A 20,449-nucleotide genomic window follows, 5' to 3' on the forward strand; every position below is an offset into this window, starting at 1 on the left:
CTAGGTTAGACTACTGCAATGCTCTACTTTCCGGATAGCCAGAAAAAGCACTAAATAAACTTCAGTTAGTGCTAAACATGGCTTCAAGAATCTTTACCTGAACCAAAAAAAAATATCATATTGCTCCAGTGCTAGCCTCTCTACACTGGCTTCTTGTTAAGGCAGGGGCTCATTTCAAGGTTTTGCTGCTAACCTACAAAGCATTACATGGGCTCTCTTTCCGATTTGGTCCTGCCGTACATACCTACACGTACGCTACGGTCACAAGACGCAGGCCTCCTAACTGCCTCTAGAATTTCTAAGCAAACAACTGGAGGCAGGGCTTTCTCCTTTAGAGCTCCATTTTTATGGAATGGTCTGCCTACCCATGTGAGAGACGCAGACTCAGTCTCAACCTTTAAGTCTTTATTGAAGACTCATCTCTTCAGTAGGTCCTATGATTGAGTGTAGTCTGACCCAGAAGTGTGACGGTGAACAGAAAGGCACTGGAGCAATGAACTGCTCTTGCTGTCTCTGCCTGGCCGGTTCCCCTCTCGCCACTGGGATTCTCTGCCTCTAACCCTATTACAGGGGCTGAGTCACTGGCTTACTGGTGCTCTTCCATGCCGTCCCTAGGAGGGGTGCATTACTTGAGTGCGTTGAGTCACTGACGTGATCTTCCTGTCTGGGTTGGCTCCCCCCCTTTGGTAGTGCTGTGGCAGAGATCTTTGTGGGCTATACTCAGCCTTGTCTCAGGATGGTAAGTTGGTGGTTGAAGATATCTCTCTAGTGGTGTGGGGGCTGTTTTTTGGCGAAGTGGGTGGTGTTATATCCTGCCTGTTTGGCCCTGTCCGGGGGTATCTTCCGATGGGGCCACAGTGTCTCCCGACCCCTCCTGTCTCAGCCTCCAGTATTTATACTGCAGTAGTTTATGAGTCGGGGGGCTAGGGTCAGTCTGTTATATCTGGAGTATTTCTCCTGTCTTATCCAGTGCCTTGTGTGAATTTAAGTATGCTCTCTCTAACTCTCTCTTTCTTTCTCTCATTATTTATTTCTTCTCTCGGAGGACCTGAGCTCTAGGACCATGCCTCAGGACTACCTGGCCTGATGACTTCTTGCTGTCCCCAGTCCACCTGGCTGTGCTGCTGCTCCAGTTGTTCTGCTGCTCCACTGTTCTACCTGCAGCTATGGAACCCTGACCTGTTCACCAGATGTGCTACCTGTCCCAGACATACTGTTTTCAACTCTCTAGAGACAGCAGGAGAGGTAGAGATACTCTCAATAATCGGCTATGAAAAGCCAACTGACCTTTACTCCTGAGGTGCTGACCTGTTGCACCCTCGACAACCACTGTGATTATTATTATTTGACCCTGCTAGTCATCTATGAACATTTGAACATCTTGGCCATGTTCTGTTATAATCTCCACCCGGCACAGCCAGAAGAGGACTGGCCACCTCTCATCGACTGGTTCCTCTCTCAGTTTCTTCCTAGCTTCTGGCCTTTCTAGGTAGTTTTTCCTAGCCACGGTGCTTCTACAGCTGCATTGATTGCGGTTTGGGGTTTTAGGCTGGGTTTCTGTACAGCACTTTGAGATATCAGCTGATGTAAAAAGGTCTTTATAAATACATGTGAATTGATGGCAGCAAATGACTAGAATGTGGATGATAAGTTTTGTATTTGTATTTATTATTGATCCCCATTAGCCAAGGCAGCAGCTACTCTTTCTGGAGTCGAGCAAAATTCAGGCAGTTTACACAATTTTGAAAACATTACAATACATTCACAGATTGTGTGCCCTCAGGCCCCTACTCCACCACTACCACATATATACACAGTACAAAATCCATGTGTACATTTGTGTATAGTGCACATGTTATCGTGTTTGTGTGTGTGTGTGTGTGTGTGCGCAAATGTTTGTATTGCTTCACAGTCCCTGCTGTTCCATAAGGTTTTTTAAAATCTAATTTTACTACTTGCATGAGTTACTTGATGTGGAATAGAGTTCAATCTCATGGCTTTATGTAGTACTCTGAGCCTACCATAGTCTTGTGGCATGTCTTGTGGGGTATGCATGGGTGCATTCCTGGGTGCATTTAAATACAAGCAGTGATGAAGTCAAACTTTCCTCCACTTTGAGCCAGGAGAGATTAACATGCATATTATTAATATAAGCTATCTGTATACATCCAAGGGCCAGCCGTGCTGCCCTGTTCTGAACCAATCGCAATTTTCTTAAGTCATTTTTTGTGGCACCTGACCACATGACTGAACAGTAGTCCAGGTGCGACAAAACTAGGGCCTGTAGGATCTGTCTTGTTGACAGTGCTGTCAAGAAGGTAGAGCAGCGCCCTGTCATGGACATACAACAGTAGCCAAGATGTGGGGGAAGTGGGAGCAAAATGTTTCAACCATAATAGTTTACAAACCAGGGTAACTCCAAGCAGTTTAGTCACCTCAACTTGCTCAATTTTCACATTATTTATTACAAGATTTAGCTGAGGTTTAGGGTTTAGTGAATGATTTGTCCCAAATACAATGCTTTTAGTTTTAGAAATATTTAGGACTAACTTATTCCTTGCCAGCCACTCAAGCTCTTTCAGTGTTGCAGTCATTTCAGTTGCTTTAGTAGCTGACATGTATAGTGTTGAGTTGTCTGCATACATAGACACTGGCTTTCCTCAAAGCCAGTGGCAATTCATTAGTAGAGATTGAAAATATTAAATGGGCCTAGACAGCTGCAGGGAATTGATTCTAATCTAATCAGGGAATTCCTGATTCTACCTGAATTATGTTGGAGAGGCTTCCATTAAAGAACCCACTCTGTGTTCTGTTAGACAGGTAACTCTTAATCCACAATATATCAGGGGGAGTAAAGACATAACACAAACGTTTTTCCAGCAGTAGACTTTGATTGATAATGTCAAAGGTTGCACTGAAGTCTAACAAAACAGCCCCCTCAATCTTTTTCTCATCAATTTTTCTCAGCCAATCAGTAATTTGTGTAAGTGCTGTGCTTGTCGAAAGTCTGTCTCTATATCCATGCTGAAAGTTTGTTCCAGAAGTTTACTAAGGGTTGGTAACAGGCTGATTGGTCAGCTATTTGAGCCATTAAAGGGGGATTTACTATACTTAGGTAGCGGAATGACTTGTGCTTCCCTCCAAGCCTGTGGGCACACACATTCTTTGTCCCCGTTTGTCCCCTTGCTCCTGTCTGTTCTTGTTCCTCCCAGTTTTGACCTTTCAACCTGCCTTGAACCTGCCTGCCGATCTATACCTTGCCACACCTCTCTGGATTATTGACCTTTCTGCCTGCCCTGATCCTGAGACTGCCTGCCGTTCCGGACCTGTTGGACCCTTTCTGGATTTCTGACCTCTGCCTGCCCTTGACCTGTCGTTTGCCTGCCTCTGTACTAGAAATAAACATTTGTTACTTCGACACTGTCTGCACCTGGGTCATACCCGAACCCTAGTTTCATAGTATAGTTTCTTCTTCTTTATATTCAGTTTAGTCACATGATTTCTCAATTTGCAATACATTTGCTAACAGGTTCTGCAGACAGACTTATTTGCCATTCCTTTTGCCTTATCCTTCTCATCCATACAATTTTTCAATTCCTCATCAATCCACAGGGATTTAACAGTTTTTACAGTCATTTTCTTAATGGGTGCATGCTTATTAGCAACTGGAATAAGCAATTTCATAAATGTGTCAAGTGTAGTGTCTGTTTTCTCATCATTACACACCACGGACCAACATATATTCTTTACATCAATAACATAGGAATAACTACAAAACTTCTTGTATGACCTCTTTTGAACTCTCATTCCTGTACTGTTTGCAAGTACCCTGGTAGGTTGACTGATAACCTGAACCAGGCTGCCGGCACTGGTTACAGTTTTAAGCTTTTTCTTGAGTGGGCAGCTTGATGAAAGCCAGTCAATATTTAACTCAACCAGAAAATATACCTCTCTGTTGATATCACATACATGATCAAGCATTTCACACATGTTATCCAGATACTGACTATTAGCACTTGGTGGTCTATAGCAGCTTCCCACAAGAATGGCCTTTGGGTGAGGCAGATGAACCTGTAGCCAGTATTTAACATTATATTGTCTCTAAGCTTTACAGGAATATGGTTCTTTATATAGACCACAACAGTGCCTCCATTGGCATGTGTCTTTTCGGTAAATTGTATAACCATATATTGCTACCACTGTATCATCAAAGATGATGATGAACCTGTAGCCATATTACTTTAACAGTATTTTACATGAGATCCTCCCTAAGCTTTACAGGAATGTGGTTAATAAATGTCCTAATATTCTATTCGCTTGATTGTAGTGAGTCTTATCATTGTGTTGTCTGTCTCAGCACAGCTTATGTTATCTTTCTTAATATCCATTTTTGTATCAGCCAACCATTTGTCCTATTCTATTATGTAATTATGATGTCTTGGGGGGTTTCTTTCAAGTTTATTTTGCATCTCTAACTTTTTTTCATTTTCATTTTTTTTTTAAATGACTCCATACTATTCTCTACACATTGCACAACGTTCCTGCCACACCTCTCACACAGTGAGACATCATTGGTTGACTGATTGATTGACTGAAACTGAGACAAAGGTCAGTGGTCTAATCACTCCTCTCAGGCAGTCGGCTTGAAGAGCTGCAACCTTGCCCATAAGCGTCAATAGCACTGCTGTAAATACTGTAACCTCCCCCCTCTCTTTCTGTCTGTTCCCCCAAGGTGCTTGTTAATGTGGGGGTCGGATGATTGGTGCATTTTATGAAGTACGCATGCAGTTCCATTCTCCATGTGGCAGCATCCAGCAGAGACGCATGAAACTGTACATTTCTGTCAGTTCCTGCCCTGCAAACCTGGTTAACATAAGAGTTATCCCACGGGTTAGTGGGGGAATAGACACCACTGCGGGATATGACTGCTTGATTAAAGACATGCTGGACATTTCATGGTTGATTTGCATACGGCCACACATTCCTGATGAGGCCGACGCCGCTCGACACCACACCCATGCACGCTGAATCCCATTAACCTCTCTGCGCACGGAACCCTGAAATTCCACAACATACGGTGATCGCTACATAAATAGTCATATTAAACATGAATGAAAATACAAGTGTCTCACATGTATCGAAAGCCTAGAATCTTGCTAATCCAACTGCGTTGTCAGATTTTAAAAAGTATTTACTGCGAAAGAATACGATGCGATTATCTGAGCATAGAGCCCCATAAAAATTTTAACCAGCACAGGCGTAACATATTCACAAACTGCATTAACCAGTTAGAGCTCTAGGGGCGCTATTTCATTTTTGGATAAAAAACGTTCCCGTTTTAAGCGCGATATTTTGTCACGAAAAGATGCTCGACTATGCATATTCTTGACAGTTTTGGAAAGAAAACACTCTGAAGTTTCAGAATCTGCAAAGATTTTGTCTGTAAGTGCCCCAGAACTCATTCTACAGGCGAAACCAAGATGATGCATCACCCAGGAATTAGCAGAATTTCTGAAGCTCTGTTTTCCATTCTCTCCTTATATGGCTGTGATTGCGCAACGAATGAGCCTACACTTTCTGTCGTTCGCCCAAGGTCTTAGCAGCATTGTGACGTATTTGTAGGCATATCATTGGAAGATTGACCATAAGAGACTACATTTTCCAAGTGTCCGCCTGGTGTCCTGCGTCGAATTCGGTGCGCAATTGCCAGCTGCTTCTACTTTACCATTTGATTCAGGGGAGAAAGCATGTGTCCAAGAACGATGTATCAATGAAGAGATATGTGAAAAACACCTTGATGATTGATTCTAAACAACGTTTGCCATGTTTTCAGTCGATATTATGGAGTTAATTTGGAAAAACGTTCGCGTTTTGAGGACTGAATTTTCAGATTTTTTTTGGTAGCCAAATGTGATGTATAAAACGGAGCTATTTCTAATACACAAGGAATCTTTTTGGAAAAACTGAGCATCTGCTATCTAACTGAGAGTATCCTCATTGAAAACATCAGAAGTTCTTCAAAGGTAAATGATTTTATTTGAAGGCTTTTATGTTTTTGTTAATGCTGCGTGCTGGATGCTAACGCTAATGCTAACGCTAAATGCTAACGCGAAATGCTAACGCTAGCTAGCTACTTTTACACAAATGATTGTTTTCCTATGGTTGAGAAGCATATTTTGAAAATCTGAGATGACAGTGTTGTTTACAAAAGGCTAAGCTTGAGAGATGGCATATTTATTTCATTTCATTTGCGATTTTCATAAATAGTTAACGTTGTGTTATGCTAATGAGCTTGCTGATAGATTTACACAATCCTGGATACAGGGGTTTTTTCATAGCTAAACGTGACGCAGAAAACGGAGCGATTTGTCCTAAACAAATAATCTTTCAGGAAAAACTGAACATTTGCTATCTGAGAGTCTCCTCATTGAAAACATCTGAAGTTCTTCAAAGGTAAATGATTTTATTTGAATGCTTTTCTGTTTTTTTGTGTAAATGTTGCCAGCTGAATGCTAATGCTAAATGCTACGTTAGCCATCAATACTGTTACACAAATGCTTGTTTTGCAATGGTTGAGAAGCATATTTTGAAAATCTGAGATGACAGTGTTGTTAACAAAAGGCTAAGCTTGAGAGCTAGCATATTTATTTCATTTCATTTGCGATTTTCATGAATAGTTAACGTTGCGTTATGGTAATGAGCTTGAGTCTGTATTCACGATCCCGGATCCGGGATGGGGAGATCAGAAAGGTTAAAATAAATCGTTTACCTTTGATGATCTTCGTCTGTTTGCAATTCCAATGCTCATTGTTACACAATGAATGATCTTTTGTTTGATAAAATCCGTTTTTATAGCCTAACACAAAACATTTTGTGAACCACTTGTGTAGTGAATTCTGTCTCATTCCATTTTCGACGACACATTCCAGGTAAATAACCCACACAGAACGTGACTTTTCCAGTCATGTTTGGTTTCACTGCAATCAACTGGGTTGTTTGTAACACAAGCAAACGTGATGGGCCATTTCGCGGGACGTATTGACTGAAAGAAACCGATTTGAAGACAACAAGTCATGACATCATTGTGCACCAATGATTTGCCCACTGTTTCATTGATTGACTGTCTTAACCAAATGACCGTCTTGAAATATAGCTGGGTAGATAGCCAATGAGCTGAGCTAAACGGCAATAGGCCATGTTTATGTGTTGCAAGACCAACCCATGTAGTAAGCTCCAGCGTAAAGTGAGTCATTCGCTATTGAAGTTTCATACCGGAAGGAGAAACAGATCTACTGTCTTTATTATATTACAACAGACCAGCTGTATCTACTGTCTCCATTTCACTTTGGCCATTGTTGTGTGGGCCTGCCCTCCCCTCAACAGCCTCAAATAGGCTATTTCATGTGGGTATATCTAGACTTAGATTTAGCGTTCCCTGACTTAGTCGCTATAATGATTGATATATAAACAGCTGAATCTGAATCTGTGCGTTTACCAAACAATGATCTAGTCACGTTCTGTGTGGGTTATTTAGATCTAGCTTCTTACGCACTGCATTGTTTGGTAAACGCACAGATTCAGCTGTTTATATATCAATCATTATAGCGACTAAGTCAGGGAAAGCTAAATCTAAGTCTAGATATACAGATGTACACACAATTTTAGAATAAATTGATTGGGAAGGTGAGACAGAGATTGTTGTAGGACGAGGATTGTAGGATTGTTTTGGACTGGTAAGTTCTTATCATGCTAATGCCCTTCTTTGAAATTAATATTATAAAATATTTTTTGTGATTTTAATTTTAGAAGCAATATATAAACATGTAATGTCATGAAATGTGAGATGCGTGTGTCTGCCGCCCCATCCCAACCCACATGAAATAGCCTATTTGAGGCTGTTGAGGGGAGGGCAGGCCCACACAACAATGGCCAAAGTGAAATGGAGACAGTAGATACAGCTGGTCTGTTGTAATATAATAAAGACAGTAGATCTAGCTGGTCTGTCATAATATAATAGAGACAGTAGATCTAGCTGAAATGTCATAATATAAAAAGAGACAGTAGATCTAGCAGTTCATAATAATGTATTCAAACTTATGTTCCCTGTATTCTCTATATACACTGCTCAAAAAAATAAAGGGAACACTAAAACAACACAATGTAACACTTCTGTGAAATCAAACTGTCCACTTAGAAAGCAACACTGATTGACAATAAATTGCACATGGTGTTGTGCAAATGGAATACCACAGACCACTTCTCAGTTCCTATGCTTCCTGAATGATGTTTTGGTCACTTTTGAATGCTGGCGGTGCTTTCACTCTAGTGGTAGCATGAGACGGAGTCTACAACCCACACAAGTGGCTCAGGTAGTGCAGCTCATCCAGGATGGCACATCAATGCGAGCTGTGGCAAGAAGGTTTGCTGTGTCTGTCAGCGTAGTGTCCAGAGCATGGAGGCGCTACCAGGAGACAGGCCAGTACATCAGGAGACGTGGAGGAGGCCGTAGGAGGGCAACAACCCAGCAGCAGGACCGCTACCTCCGCCTTTGTGCAAGGAGGAGCACTGCAAGAGCTCTGCAAAATGACCTCCAGCAGGCCACAAATGTGCATGTGTCTGCTCAAACGGTCAGAAACAGACTCCATGAGGATGGTATGAATGCCTGACGTCCACAGGTGGGGGTTGTGCTTACAGTCCAACACCGCGCAGGACGTTTGGCATTTGCCAGAGAACACCAAGATTGGCAAATTCGCCACTGGTGCCCTGTGCTCTTCACAGATGAAAGCAGGTTCACACTGAGCACGTGACAGACGTGACAGAGTCTGGAGACGCCGTGGAGAACGTTCTGGTGCCTGCAACATCCTCCAGCATGACCGGTTTGGCGGTCGGTCAGTCATGGTGTGGGGTGGCATTTCTTTGGGGGGCCGCACAGCACTCCATGTGCTCAGAGGTAGCCTGACTGCCATTAGGTACCGAGATGAGATCCTCAGACCCCTTGTGAGACCATATGCTGGTGCGGTTGGCCCTGGGTTCCTCCTAATGCAAGACAATGCTAGACCTCATGTGGCTGGAGTGTGTCAGCAGTTCCTGCAAGAGGAAGGCATTGATGCTATGGACTGGCCCCCCCCGTTCCCCAGACCTGAATCCAATTGAGCACATTTGGGATATCATGTCTCGCTCCATCCACCAATGCCAAGTTGCACCACAGACTGTCCAGGAGTTGGCGGATGCTTTAGTCCAGGTCTGGGAGGAGATCCCTCAGGAGACCATCCGCCACCTCATCAGGAGCATGCCCAGGCGTTGTAGGGAGGTCATACAGGCACGTGGAGCCACACACACTACTAAGCCTCATTTTGACTTGTTTTAAGGACATTACATCAAAGTTGTCCGGGGCGGCAGGGTAGCCTAGTGGTTAGAGCGTTGGACTAGTAACCGGAAGGTTGCGAGTTCAAACCCCCGAGCTGACATCTGTCGTTCTAACAAGCAGTTAACCCACTGTTCCCAGGCCGTCATTGAAAATAAGAATTTGTTCTTAACTGACTTGCCTGGTTAAATAAAGATAACAAGTTGGATCAGCCTGTAGTGTGGTTTTCCACTTTAATTTTGAGTGTGACTCCAAATCCAGACCTCCATGGGTTGATAAATTTGATTTCCATTGATAATTTTTGTGTGATTTTGCTGTCAGCACATTCATCTACGTAATGAAAAAAGTATTCAATAAGAATTTTTCATTCATTCAGATCTAGGATGTGTTATTTTAGTGTTCCCTTAATTTTTTTTGAGCAGTGTTTATATCTGTTTATTATACCTGTTGATACAGGGCTCATATGTGAAACTATTCTAATTGAACATTTTCTTTCACAGTGACACTGACTCCGAATGGGAGTCTTATCTGGTGTCCTGTGTGAATTTAAGTATGCTCTCTAATTCTTTCTTTCTCTCTCTCGGAGGACCTGATTCCTAGGACCATGCGTCAGGACTACCTGGCATGATGACTCCTTGATGTCCCCAGTCCACCTGGCCTTAGCACTGTTCCAGTTTCAACTGTTCTGCCTGCGGCTATGGAACCCTAAACTGTTCATTTTTACTCTTGATGTGCTATTATAACACCCATGTTATTTTGTAAATGTATATATAAATATATATATTTTTTCATATATTTTTTAATTAATAATTATTTTTTCCCCCATTTTTTTTTTGGGGGGGGGGGTGTGTTAGAATACCATTTTGGTATTTTGTATATAGTTACTTGGTTCAAAATGTATACCTTCACCAATTTGGCGACTTGGGTACATTTGGGCTACTTGTGTGGGACACCTGGGTGACTTCATGATAAATGTCATGTAGCACACTCATTTTGGAAGTTATCATTCAGAAACTTTGCACAAAGTACTGTTGCCCTCTTATATTTTTCACCGAAATTGTCCCCATCATCCTATCTGAATGTTTGTTTTATCTTGTTCATTTTAAAGATGATGATACAAAAATAAAAATAGAAAATGTATCGTTTTTTTCATTGTTTTATCTAAACCAGATCTATTGTGTTATATTCTCCTACATTCAATTCACATTTACACAAACTTCAGAGTGTTTTCTTTGAAATGGTACCAAGAATATGCATATCCTTGGTTCTGTGCCTGAGTTACAGGCTGTTAGATTTGGGTATGTCTTCAGGCGGAAATTGCACAAAGTAGGTGGGGAGCTCTAAGAGGTTTTAATAATCCTAGGAAGGCTTCCACACTTTGGAGTTTTTCCAAAACACCCACAGCTTCTGGACAGCTTCAGCATCTCATTTGAACAAACATGCGCCTAAGAAGAGCAGGCACTGTCTGCTTAGAAAGGCAGTGTTGTTGGCTAGTACACTGATAATCTAAGGATTGTAATCCAGGGAGGATAACATCACACATTAAGACTCGAGATGTCTCACCCCCCAGTCCTTGTTTCTTATACTTGCTGATACAGATACCCCATCCACAAAGTGAAAGTGATACTTGCATTGGATACCATAGTGGATACCAGGTTAGCACCTGAGAATACTTCAATACTCTGAAGCATAATAAGAGCAGGAACTCACCACGCAGGAGGTCAGAAGAGGCGTAGGGTGAGTTGTGTGTCCTGAAGAGCTGCCAGTCAAAGTCATCCTCCTCGCCTTGGGTGAAGTCACACAGACTGGGCTCAGAATCCTCGTCAAAGGTGCAGCCTGCTGCTGAGGAGAGAGAGAAGGAGATGACATTAAGTGGGAGGTCACACATGATGAAGTAAATGGCATTCAATATCAAGGGATTAATGAATTATATATTTTTTATGGACTGCACATAATCACATTTAATTAGATTTCCTAGGATTGAAAAGATTTAAGCCCAAAATGGACACACAGTTCAGCCATGGCCACCATAAATCAGTAATTGCATCTGATTTGTATATTCCTGATGATAACATGAAGCTCCATAGAGAATAAAGGGAATGTTGCAGTAGGTGAGAACCCACCATCAATCCCCAACAACACCTGCCTTCACTTCAGAAACGTTCCACTATCAGTAGTTATTATTACAGTGTTATTGTGTACTGGCTCATTTGGGCTACGATATTTCACCACGATATCCCTCTGATCCTCTTTCTATTACTAGTAAAGTTAAATTAAATAATTAACAAACCCGTTTGAAAAACTAACTATACTGAAACCATTATGACTTTGCCACGAACAGCACCGCAGATGCGGGCGCGTTTGAGTGGTAAGGCTAAAGCAACTGACTGTAGACGACAAGTTGGGGTAGGTGCATCTACTGAAAGTCAGACACTAATGTGGTTTTCCAACAGCAAGGCTAAGATCAACATGGCAGTGTTGCCATTGTTTATAATGTCTGAATATCAAACGTATATATATGCACTGTACATATACAGTGCCTTTGGAAAGTATTCCATTTTGTTACGTTACAGCCTTATTCTACAATTGATTAAAATAATAATAATCCACAGCAATCTACAAACCATATCCCATGATGGAAAAGAGAAAATAGGTTTAGAAATGTTTGTAAAATTTATACAAATAAAAACAAAATATATTTTTTTACATAAGTATTCAGACACTTCACTATGAGACTATAAATTGAGCTCAGGTGGATCCTGTTTCCACTGATCATCCTTGAAATGTTTCTACAAATTGATTGGAGTTCACCTGTGGTAAATTCAATTGATTGAATATGATTTGGAAAGGCTGTCTATATAAGGCTCCACTGTTGACAGTGCATGTCAGAGCAAAAACCAAGCTATCAGGTTAAATAAATTGTCCGTAGATGTTCGAGACAGGATTGTGTTGAGGCACAGATCTGGGGAAGGTTATCAAAAAATGTCTGCAGTATTGAAGGTCCCCAAGAACACAGTGCCCTCTATCATTCTTAAATGGATACGTTTGGAACCACCAAGACTCTTCCTAGAGCTGGCTTCTGAGCAATCTGGGGAGAAGGGCCTTGGTCAGGGAGGTGACCAAGAACAAGATAATCACTCTGACAGAGCTGTGGAGTTCCTCTGTGGGGATGGGAGAACCTTCCAGAAGGACAACCATCTCTGCAGCACTCCACCAATCAGGCCTTTACGGTAGAGTGGCCAGACGGAAGGCACTCCTCAGTAAAAAGGCACATGACAGCTTGACAACTCCGCATGGAGTTTGCCAAAAAGCAAACAAGATTCTCTGGTCTGATGAAACCAAGATTGAAATATTTGACCTGAATATCAAGTGTCACGTCTGGAGGAAACCTGGCACCATCCCTACGGTGAAGCATTGGGGTGGCAGCATCATGCTGTGGTGATGTTATTCAGTGGCAGGAACTGGGAGACTAGTCAGGATGGAGGGAAAGATGAACAGAGAAAAGTATAGAGAGGGATCCTTGATGAAAACCTTCTCCAGAGCGCGCAGGATCTCAGAGTGGGGCAAAGGTTCTCCTTGCAAAAGGACAATGACCCTAAGCACACAGCCAAGACTACACAGGCGTGGCTTCGGAACAAGTCTCTGAATGTCCTTGAGTGGCCCAACCAGCCCCGAACCCAATCGAACATCTCTGGAGAGACCTGAAAATAGCTGTGCAGCAACGCTCCCCATCCAACCTGACAGGGCTTGAGAGGATCTGCAGAGAAGAATTGGAGCAACTCCCTAAATACAGGTGTGCCAAGCTTGCAGCGTCATGAAGACTCGATGCTGTAATCGCTGCCAAAGGTGCTTCAACAAAGTACTGAAAAAAGGGTCTGAAAATGTATGTAAATTAGATATTTCAGTTTTTTTATTTTAATGAATTAGCAAACATGTCTAAAAACCTGTTTTGGCTTTATCAGTGTGGGTTATTGTGCGTAGATTGATGAGGGAAAAAACTATTGAATCCATTTTTGAATAAAGCTGTAATGTAACAAAATGTGAAAAAAGACAAGGGGCCTGAATAATTTCTGAAGGCACTGTAAATCGCAGCTAATTGGTTCCTGTTTCAGTCATGTCTTTGTTCACTTTCTCGTGAGTCAAACAAACACACCCTAATGGTTGGTTGACAATAGAGCCTCCCACAATGCAGGTGATGGCTGCAGGAAGAGGTTGGGGAAGAGCAACTGCACAAACTTGCAATTGACTGCAGGCAATACTTCATGACCTTTGATCACAGGATTGTTGTAAAGTTCATGCAGTTGGCATGTAGGTGCAAAATCAGACAATTTTCATTCTCAGAATGCGACACACTTTGAATGGCAAAAGTCATTGGCTTAAAATTGCCCCTTGAGATGCTCATCCCATTGAGATGAGCATGATGCAAGACTTTTCTCTCACACAGAAGTATCTGCGCATTTGCATGGGGTGCACTTCACACTGCTACAACGTGCAGTCTACAGGACCACAACAATGGAACAAACGCTCCTGGTTGTTGGGAAATTGACCCACTACTACTGTTTACTTTGTGAATCTACATCATCTCGCTGAGTCTACTTTTAAACACCTAAACTATGACCTGACCCAGGCAACAAGATGGCGCCGGAGGAGATGGCTGCTGTTTTACGGTCTCCTAACCAATTGTGCAATTGTGCTATTATGTGTTCTTTTCGCGATATTTGTCAATTATTTTGTACATAATGTTTCTGCAACCGTGTCTTACGGCAGAAAATAGCCTCTGGGTATCAGGACAGCGATTACTCACCTCGGATTAGATAAAGACTTTTTCAACAACAAGCAGGACTCAATATTTTCCAAACACCCCATAGGGCAGACATCCCAAATATCCGCAAAAGGAAGTGACGCAGAAGACGAACAGCCAGATGCCTCGTCTGGACCCGCAGAAGGCGAGTAGGAAAGCTGCCGTTACTGTTAATATTACTCGCCAACGTGCAATCATTGGACAATACACTAGACGAGGTACGATCACGAATATCCTACCAACGGGACATCAAAAACTGTAATATCCCATGTTTCACGGAATCGTGGCTGAATGACGACATGGATATTCAGCTAGCGGGATATACGCAGCACCGGCAGGATAAAACAGCACACGAGGGGGGAGGGGGGGGGGGGTATTTGTGCATATTTTTAAACAACAGCTGGTGCACGAAATCTAAGGAAGTCTCTAGATTTTGCTCGCCTGAAGTAGAGAATATTGTGATAAATTACAGGCCACACTACTTGCCTAGAGAGTTCTCAGCTATACTTTTCATGGCTGTTTATTTACCACCACAAACAGATGCTGGCACTAAGACCGCACTCAGTCAGTTGTATAAGGAAATAAGCAAACAGGAAACCATTCACCCAGAGGTGGCACTCCAAGTAGCTGGGGACTTTAATGCAGGGAAACTTAAATCAGTTCTACCAAATTTCTATCAACATGTTAAATGTGCAACCAGAGGGGAAAGAAATTCTAGATCACCTGTACTCCACACATAGACGAGTTCAAAGCTCTCCCTCGCCCTCCATTTGGTAAATCCGAACACAACTCCTGCTTAAAAGCAAAAATTAAAGCAGGAAGCACCAGTGACTTGGTCTATAAAAAAGTGGTCAGATGAAGCAGATGCTAAACTACAGGACTGTTTTGCTATCACAGACTGGAACATGTTCCGGGATTCTTCCGATGACATTGAGGAGTACACCACATCAGTCACTGGCATTATCAAAAAGTCCATCGAGGACGTCGTCCCCACAGTGAATGCACGTACATACCCCAACAGCCATGGATTATAGGCAACATTCGCACTGAGCTAAAGGGTAGAGCTGCCGCTTTCAAGGTGCGGGACTCTAACCCGTAACCTTACAAGAAATCAAATCAAATCAAATCAAATTTATTTTATATAGCCCTTCGTACATCAGCTGATATCTCAAAGTGCTGTACAGAAACCCAGCCTAAAACCCCAAACAGCAAGCAATGCAGGTGAAGAAGCACGGTGGCTAGGAAAAACTCCCTAGAAAGGCCAAAACCTAGGAAGAAACCTAGAGAGGAACCAGGCTATGTGGGGTGGCCAGTCCTCTTCTGGCTGTGCCGGGTGGAGATTATAACAAAACATGGTCAAGATGTTCAAATGTTCATAAATGACCAGCATGGTCGAATAATAATAAGGCAGAATAGTTGAAACTGGAGCAGCAGCACAGTCAGGTGGACTGGGGACAGCAAGGAGTCATCATGTCAGGTATTCCTGGGGCATGGTCCTAGGGCTCAGGTCCTAGTTGAAACTGGAGCAGCAGCACAGCCAGGTGGACTGGGGACAGCAAGGAGTCATCATGTCAGGTAGTCCTGGGGCATGGTCCTAGGGCTCAGGTCCTCCGAGAGAGAGAAAGAGAGAAGGAGAGAATTAGAGAACGCACACTTAGATTCACACAGGACACCGAATAGGACAGGAGAAGTACTCCAGATATAACAAACTGACCCTAGCCCCCCGACACATAAACTACTGCAGCATAAATACTGGAGGCTGAGACAGGAGGGGTCAGGAGACACTGTGGCCCAGTGTCCAGCTATGCCCTGCGACGAACCATCAAACAGGCAACGCGTCAATACAGGGCTAAGATTGAATCATTCTACACAGTCTCCGGCTCTCGTCGGGTGTGGCAGGGATTGCAAACTAATACAGACTACAAAGGGAAGCACACCTGCAATCTGCCCAGTGACACAAGCCTACCAGACGAGCTAAATCACTTCTATGCTCGCTTTGAGGCAAGCAACACTGAGGCATGCATGAGAGCATCAGCTGTTCTGGACGACTGTGTGATCATGCGCTCCGTAGCCGAAGTGAGTAAGACCTTTAAACAGGTCAACAGGTGATGAGGGTAGGTAGCAACACATCTGCCACGCTGATCCTCAACACCGGAGCTCCCCAGGGGTGCGTGCTCAGTCCCCTCCTGTACTGCCTGTTCACCCACAACTGCATGGCCAGGCATGACTCCAACATCATCATTAAGTTTGCAGACGACACAACAGTGGTAGGCGTGATCACCGACAACGACAAGACAGCCTATAGGGAGGAGGTCAGAGACCTGGTCGGGTGGTGCCAGTATAACAACCTATCCCTCAATGTAACCAAGAAGGCCCTAAAAATTGTCAAAGACTCCACCCACCCCAATCATAGACTGTTCTCTCAACTACCGCATGGCAAGTGGTACCGGAGCGCCAAGTCTAGGTTATATTCGGCGCACGTGACAAATAAACTTTGATTTGAGCACCTTATGCATTTCCCCACAGTGGAAAGAACTGACATCCCCCAAAACACAAAAACTATAAAAATACATAAATGGCTCCTAGCCTCCCATGCATAGGCTACTTTCTGTCCCACACACCAAAACTAAAAATAATATGAAAACGAAATAAATGTTTTTATAAAACTTTAGCTAAATGAAAATGAGTAAAATGGATCGGAAAACTAACTGAAACAACAATAAAAAATGTTAAACTAATAGAAATAAAAACAAATATAAAAACACAAACCTTGCAACACACACACACATAAACACACAGATCCTGGCAAAGGCAATGATGGCCCCCTGCTTTTGTAAAGAATTCCCCTTCCCATAAAACACAAACAAACTACAGCGCACATCCCCTAAACACAGCCACATAAACACACACACTAATAACGTTGGGGAGGGAGAGAGGGATGGCAACCAGGGGACTGTGATTATTATTGTACTGTAATACATCACAACATGCTACATTCCACATACCAAAAAGCAAAATATTTCCAAATTATATTTAATAGCCAGGGCTTTTAAGGCCCTTGGGCATAATTTGCTTCCGTCTCCTCTCAGAGCATCTGTTGCCATCTCACACATTAGCCCAGTGTTGTGAAAATTACAGGCTAGAAGTGGGCAGCCACTGATTCCCCCAGCCAGAGTTGGAGCGCGACAGTGAGAGCCTAGAGACGCATCGGGGCTACTGATGGGGATGACTAGAACCAGACCCTCAAGGTCACCCTGCTGGTCCACTGCTTTATTAACACTCATTCTGGACTCTAATCCACCATTAAGCAAATGGTTCAAATGTGACCATTTTGCCATTAAGCAGCAGACGCACAGACTACAGTCAGCTTTAAAGCAATTTTACAGCTGATGAACAAGAGGACACCAAAACCATTACAGATCATTGGCAATTTTGTTGTCTGGAAGTTCAAATGTTACAGGCAATCATAAAAAAACTTGGTTTGGTCTAATAACTAGATGGTTCATTCCAATCCTGTAAGAACAGATAGCAGACATACTGTGGACTTAACCAGTTGCATCTCTAGGGGCGCTATTTCATTTTTGGATAAAAAACGTTCCCGTTTTAAGCGCGATATTTTGTCACGAAAAGATGCTCGACTATGCATATTCTATTCTATATGCCCCAGAACTCATTCTACAGGCGAAACCAAGATGATACGTTAAACAGGAAATGAGCAGAATTTCTGAAGCTCTGTTTTCTAATGTCTCCTTATATGGCTGTGAATGCGACAGGAATAAGCTTAGACCTTCTGCCGTTTCCCCAAGATGTCGGCAGCATTGTGACGTATTTGTAGGCATATCATTGGAAGATTGACCATAAGAGACTACATTTTCCAAGTGTCCGCCTGGTGTCCTGCGTCGAAACTGGTGCGTAAAGCCATGTGCAAGTATTTTTCCATTTGATTGAGAGGGGAAACCATGCTTCCACAAACGATATATCATCGAAGAGATATGTGAAAAACACCTTGAGGATTGATTCTAAACAACGTTTGCCATGTTTTCAGTCGATATTATGGAGTTAATTTGGAAAAAAGTTCGCGTTTTGAGGACTGAATTTTCGTTTTTTTTTGGTAGCCAAATGTGATGTACAAAACGGAGCTATTTCTAATACACAAAGAATCTTTTTGGAAAAACTGAGCATCTGCTATCTAACTGAGAGTCTCCTCATTGAAAACATCTGAAGTTCTTCAAAGGTAAATGATTTTATTTGAATGCTTTTCTGTTTTTTTGTGTAAATGTTGCCAGCTGAATGCTAATGCTAAATGCTACGCTAAATGCTACGTTAGCCATCAATACTGTTACACAAATGCTTGTTTTGCAATGGTTGAGAAGCATATTTTGAAAATCTGAGATGACAGTGTTGTTAACAAAAGGCTAAGCTTGAGAGCTAGCATATTTATTTCATTTGCGATTTTCATGAATAGTTAACGTTGCGTTATGGTAATGAGCTTGAGTCTGTATTCACGATCCCGGATCCGGGATGGGGAGATCAGAAAGGTTAAGGAATTCCGTAATAAAGCTGCCAGACGAATCGTCTGCCAGACGATTTATTCAGTGGAGCGCAAACGCACAGGAGTCAGCCATGCTCACCTCCTCCAACCTCCATTACATTTCGATGATAATATGCTAAAACTGGAAACTCTATAGCATTGTAATTGGTAGCAGAGAGTAGTAGCAGCCCAGCCAGAGAGCCAACAGAGTAATGAATGTTGAGTTGGGCTAGGTTTCTCCTCTTCTTCACCCCGGGGAGCTGATTTATGGGCCATGCTAAGCCGTTACTGAAGGGATCCACATGGCGAGGGCCAGAGGTTAATTGTCCTGCACAGGGATCTATTTCTAATAGAACAGCCAAAGATATGGGACTTGACACATCCAAATGCTGCCAGTATATTATTCCTTACTGGAGCTATAAATGAAGCATGCTGATTTCTCCCCACAGGGACCAATCAGGCGAGAGCTGGAGCATCATGACTGGAGTGTCTTATTTTCTGCTCTGACTGGTCTATATAGTGTATGGCCCAGCCCGGCCTTCACATTTCAATTCTGCCCTCTCCCTCTCTCCCTCGCTCTTTCCCGCCATCCCTCCCTCCATGACAGCGGTGTCTCTATCCCGCTAAGTAATTACATTATAATTTGGCATCAGGCACAGCGTGAACCTAAATATGATGTTTGAGACAGTGCCAAGGTTAAAAGGTGAAGTTTTAAAGTGCATTTACATCCAATTCTATATATTTTGCCATGTCTAATGTGTATTCATGTGATATTTGAGTGACTCAAACATTATTACAAAATCTTTGGGCTAACAAACCAAGCTGACATGGGCTAGTTGATCTGTTCCATTTCTGACAAGTTATAAATAGTTCTCTAAGGTATGCAATGACTGAGGAATACTGATGATGCACTACATCATTTCGAAATGTCACCTTGTGTATTTTACTATTACAACTTTCAAGAGTTAAAAAAAAAAAAAAAAAACTGTGCGCCCCACAGTTTGGTAACCACTACCCTAGAAAAACTAAATGAATAAACTTCAAATGAAATGGAACACATTACTGTACACTTTCTGTTTTTGTATCTTAAAATTCTTAAATATGCTCAGAACTAGACTTCTGTGTAAGTTATTGTTAGGGAAATTATGATATAATGACTGAACAATAGTCTTATTTTAAATGAAACTGTAACTAAGTAAACTTGTACTCTGTTTTATTATATCTGATTAACATTATGAGTTCATAAGTAGGGATTGTGTGACACGGACAAGGAGTAATTAAAGTTAATGAACACCATTCCAACTAGGAAGAAAGGAATGGTTTGTGGATTAAGTAAACAGAAAAGGTAGTTAACCTATGGTTGAACCGACGAAACTGAGCTCTGGGGTGTTTTAGATAAGGCAGTGAGTGCATTCCTAGGTTTTCTGTTAATTAGAACTGTCAGCTAAGTGGTGATCGATAATGGTGAGGGATCAAAAGTTAATTCAGTTGTGTTGTGTGTCCTGTATATGTGCTAGTGGGTCAGAATTAACTTTTAAAGTTCCCTTTGTCTCGGTCGAGAGGAGGAGATTAATTTTACAAGCAATGAAATGATGTCATTTTATTGTATATGAACTGTTGCTCGTGGTAACGTGGCTGCGCGCTCCGAGAATAAATTCTGTTACCTATTATTGATAATACTGGTCTCTGTCTATTTTATGCAAACAAGAATCTTACAAATTCTCATAAAATAGATTAAGGGAATTCAATTAAT

At 42.3% G+C, this 20,449-nt stretch overlaps 1 protein-coding gene across 3 annotated transcripts in view; it reads right to left on the minus strand.

The window, feature by feature from the left end:
- LOC110490335 (receptor-type tyrosine-protein phosphatase U) overlaps positions 1-20,449 on the minus strand; it is a 338,326-nt gene that overhangs the window by 242,411 nt on the left and 75,466 nt on the right. For 2 of the 3 annotated variants that reach the window (XM_021563683.2, XM_021563669.2), the window contains exon 2: positions 11,075-11,206. In XM_021563683.2, coding sequence (XP_021419358.2) covers positions 11,075-11,206 — 132 coding nt within the window. The remainder of the gene's footprint in view (positions 1-11,074; positions 11,207-20,449) is intronic. The other variant, XM_021563676.2, reaches the window with a different exon arrangement.

This window comes from Oncorhynchus mykiss, chromosome 2 (genome assembly GCF_013265735.2).
Source record: "Oncorhynchus mykiss isolate Arlee chromosome 2, USDA_OmykA_1.1, whole genome shotgun sequence".
Taxonomy (NCBI): Eukaryota; Metazoa; Chordata; class Actinopteri; order Salmoniformes; family Salmonidae; genus Oncorhynchus; species Oncorhynchus mykiss.